At 57.1% G+C, this 3179-nt stretch overlaps 1 protein-coding gene across 1 annotated transcript; it reads left to right on the top strand.

The window, feature by feature from the left end:
• Positions 1–188: 188 nt before the first annotated feature.
• Positions 189–1542, top strand: PEBP1 (phosphatidylethanolamine binding protein 1). Its single transcript, XM_010013381.1, has 3 exons — positions 189–356; positions 890–990; positions 1316–1542. The coding sequence occupies exons 1-3, from the start codon at positions 229–231 to the stop codon at positions 1531–1533; spliced, it is 447 nt and encodes a 148-aa protein (XP_010011683.1). The 5' UTR covers positions 189–228; the 3' UTR covers positions 1534–1542.
• The last annotated feature ends 1637 nt before the right edge of the window (positions 1543–3179 follow it).

Raw genomic sequence — 3179 nt, 5'->3', positions numbered from 1 at the left:
CTCACCGGGTGCGGGAGGAACAGGGAGGTGCTGAGCTTTGCTGTCGGCTCTTATACGGGGCCGCGCGGTCCGGCCCCGCTCCGTGCTGCAGGAGAAATCCCGGCGGCGCTGATAAACTGGGCGTGAGCTGGTACGAACGGCCTTGAACCGCCCGGGTTCCTGCGCTGGGCAGACGTGCGCGCAGTACAGCTGGTGTGGGGCAGGCAGAGGGGCTGGCTGCTCCTGCTAATGCCGTCCTCTCTCCAGGTCAAGAACCGCCCCACCAGCATTGAGTGGGATGGCTGCGATCCCCAGAAGCTTTACACCCTGGTTCTCACAGACCCAGATGCTCCCAGTAGGAAGGATCCAAAGTTCAGGTAATGGGGGTGTGGGCCAGCTCTCTATGGAGACTGGGGAGGTGGAGCATCCCTCTTGGTCTGAGCAGAAGGTCAGGAACATGCTCTAAGGTGCAGGAGTGAGTCTGTGTCCTTGTATCTCTCCTTGAGACAGGGACAGCATGGGGAGGAGCAGTTGCTTTTGCCAGGGGTGTTTGAAGGTCTATTGCAGCTTAGAGAAACACAACGTCTGCTGCTTGCTTTAATTTGGCATGTGTGTGAGCTGGAACTAGGGCTCTCTGTGGTGGCAGTGGAGTCTTAAACCTGGGACCAGCTCACCTTCCTCAAGCCAGGCTCAGAAGTGAGTCAGGCTCTGGGTATCCATAGCCACAGGGCAGGCTGACAGGCCCTGCTCTAGGACTGGTGCTCTCTGGGATTGGCAGACCAGGGGTGGCAGCTGTTAAACTGCAGTTACCCTGAGCTGACTCTACACAGAAGAGTAGCAGCTTGGAGCACTGAAGGGTCGTGGCTGGGCCTGTGATGCAGCTTCACTGATTTTTGCCTTCTCCTTCCAGGGAATGGCATCACTTCCTGGTGACCAACATGAAAGGCAACAACGTGGGCAGTGGGACTGTGCTGTCGGATTACGTCGGCTCCGGACCTCCCAAAGGAACAGGTTGGTACTTACCTGTGGCAATTCCCATGCTCCAGGCACAGCAGTTCTGTATGGGTCGGATGCAGAGAGGAGGGAGGGAGCTCTGCAGGAAACTGCCTGCCTGCTTGGCACATGCCAAGCGCGTGGCCGTGGCCATGGCCAGCATGACAGCTGCCTGGTGGAGCTGTTCAAGGCCATCACAGTTACACACAGCACGCTCGAGCTGCGTTCCAAGCCTGGAGAACACAGGTATCCATTTCCCAGCGCTGCTGGGGTCACTTCAGAGCAGACCTGACCCCGGGGATGTGGGGTGCCTGGCACGGGTAACTCTGTCTGCTCCCTGCAGGGCTGCACCGCTACGTGTGGCTGGTGTACGAGCAGCCGAAGCAGCTGTCCTGCAACGAGCCCATCCTCTCCAATCGCTCCGGGGACAAGCGAGGCAAGTTCAAGGTGGCCTCTTTCCGCAGCAAGTACGAGCTGGGGGTGCCAGTGGCTGGCACGTGCTACCAGGCCGAGTGGGATGACTACGTGCCCAAGCTGTACGAGCAGCTCTCGGGGAAGTAGGGCGCGGGGCCGTGAGGAAGCACTGTGCAGCACCCCGGGGACCGGAGCACGTCGCTGTAGTTCTGCTTGGTTAGTGAATTGAACCCAACTGCTCCCATAGCGAGCACTGTAACCTGCCCCTGTCCCTGCCTCAGCCTGCTCCCGTGTCCGTGTGCTCCAGGCCTCTGCTGCGCTTCTGCTGCCTCTTACAGGTGATTGTTGGCTACATGAGCTTCTGACAGGGTGTCCCTGTAAGGGCCACTGCCCCCAGACTGATCTGCTCAAGGGAAGCCAGACCCTCTGTGAGTTAGTGTTCCTGCTGTACTGCAAGGTGGTGTGGGTACAGAACCACTTTTGGGGTGGTGCTGGCTGTGCAGTGTCCCTTTTCCAGGAGAAGAGGTGTCAGGCTAAGGGAAATTCCTCATTTTTTTTTCGATTCCTTTTACCCTCAAGTATTTGGCCAGTGCCTCCACTGCAGTGAACCACTAAAGTAGTGAAGGTGCAGCTAAGCTGATTTATAGCACTACCTTTTGTTCTCTGTTGCCACTCAAAGCTGAGAGACCACTTCCTTTGTTTGAGTTCTGTTGTGACCCGATGTCGATGTGCTGTTTGCTCACAGTGCAATTAAAAACTTACCAAGGTGGATGGTGTGGTTGTTGTCTTGGGGGTAGAGGGCAGCAGCTTGGTGTGGTCGTTCCTTTCCTCCTGGAGTAGAGGCTGGAACTGCAGGTGCTGGAGGAGTGCAGCTCCGAGCAGCCACGTCCTACCCAACTTACCTTGTTTAAATCCATTTAATCTAAACCCACTCACCCCGAGGCTCAGGTTGCTGTCACAGCAAACACAGGGTGTTATTGAAGCTGCTCTTAACTCATCAGGGGCTTTTGTCCCCTGAAAACCTTCTGTCACCAGCCTTGAACCCCTGCAGCTGATGGGGGGGGGGGGCCTGTGCTGGTGCAGCAGAGCCCCTCCACCTGCAGGTGACCCCTGGGTGGTCCCACGTGGGTGCAGAGCTCCTGGAGGCCTGTCCCCTTCTGCACCCACTGGGAGCCCACAGCACCACCATAAGAGGTTCCACCAGCTTCACTGACCTGCAGCTGCCTCCCAGCCTGGCTCCAGCATCCCAGTGGTTCTGATGCTCCAGCAGCGAGGCCGGGTGGTGCCTCCTGAGTGCTTAAAGTGCAAAATGAGCCTTTGGTCCAGTCTGGCATCTTTAAAAGGTTAAAAGAAGATGAGGCCAATGTAATTCCCAGAGAAGCTGTGGCTGCCCCATCCCTGGCAGTGTTCAAGGCCAGGTTGGACACAGGGGCTTGGAGCAACCTGCTCTAGGCCTGTGGCACGGGTTGGGACTGGAAGAGCTTTAAGGTCCCTTCAACCCAAACCAGGCTGGGAGTCTGTGATAATTCTACTTCATGGAACTAAAAGGCTGGTCCTTTCCTCAAAGGAGGCGACTCTGGACCTGAGGAAGGGGCTTGGTTTCTGCCCAAGGCAGTTTGTCAACCCAGCCATAACCCATACAGCAGATGGGGAACATCCCCACCTAACTCCAGACCACGATCCACATGACCAATCGGATCAGGCAGCAGAGGCACATCAGCTACTTCATCCTAAACCATTTCGCTGCCTGGAAAAGCAGGTTTGGGGCTGGGACACCCCTGTGGGTCAGGGGG

The sequence above is a fragment of the Nestor notabilis genome, unplaced genomic scaffold, assembly GCF_000696875.1.
Source record: "Nestor notabilis isolate BGI_N333 unplaced genomic scaffold, ASM69687v1 scaffold11374, whole genome shotgun sequence".
Taxonomy (NCBI): Eukaryota; Metazoa; Chordata; class Aves; order Psittaciformes; family Psittacidae; genus Nestor; species Nestor notabilis.
The sequence above is the reverse complement of the archived record's forward strand: the minus strand, read 5'-3'. Positions and strand labels throughout refer to the sequence as shown.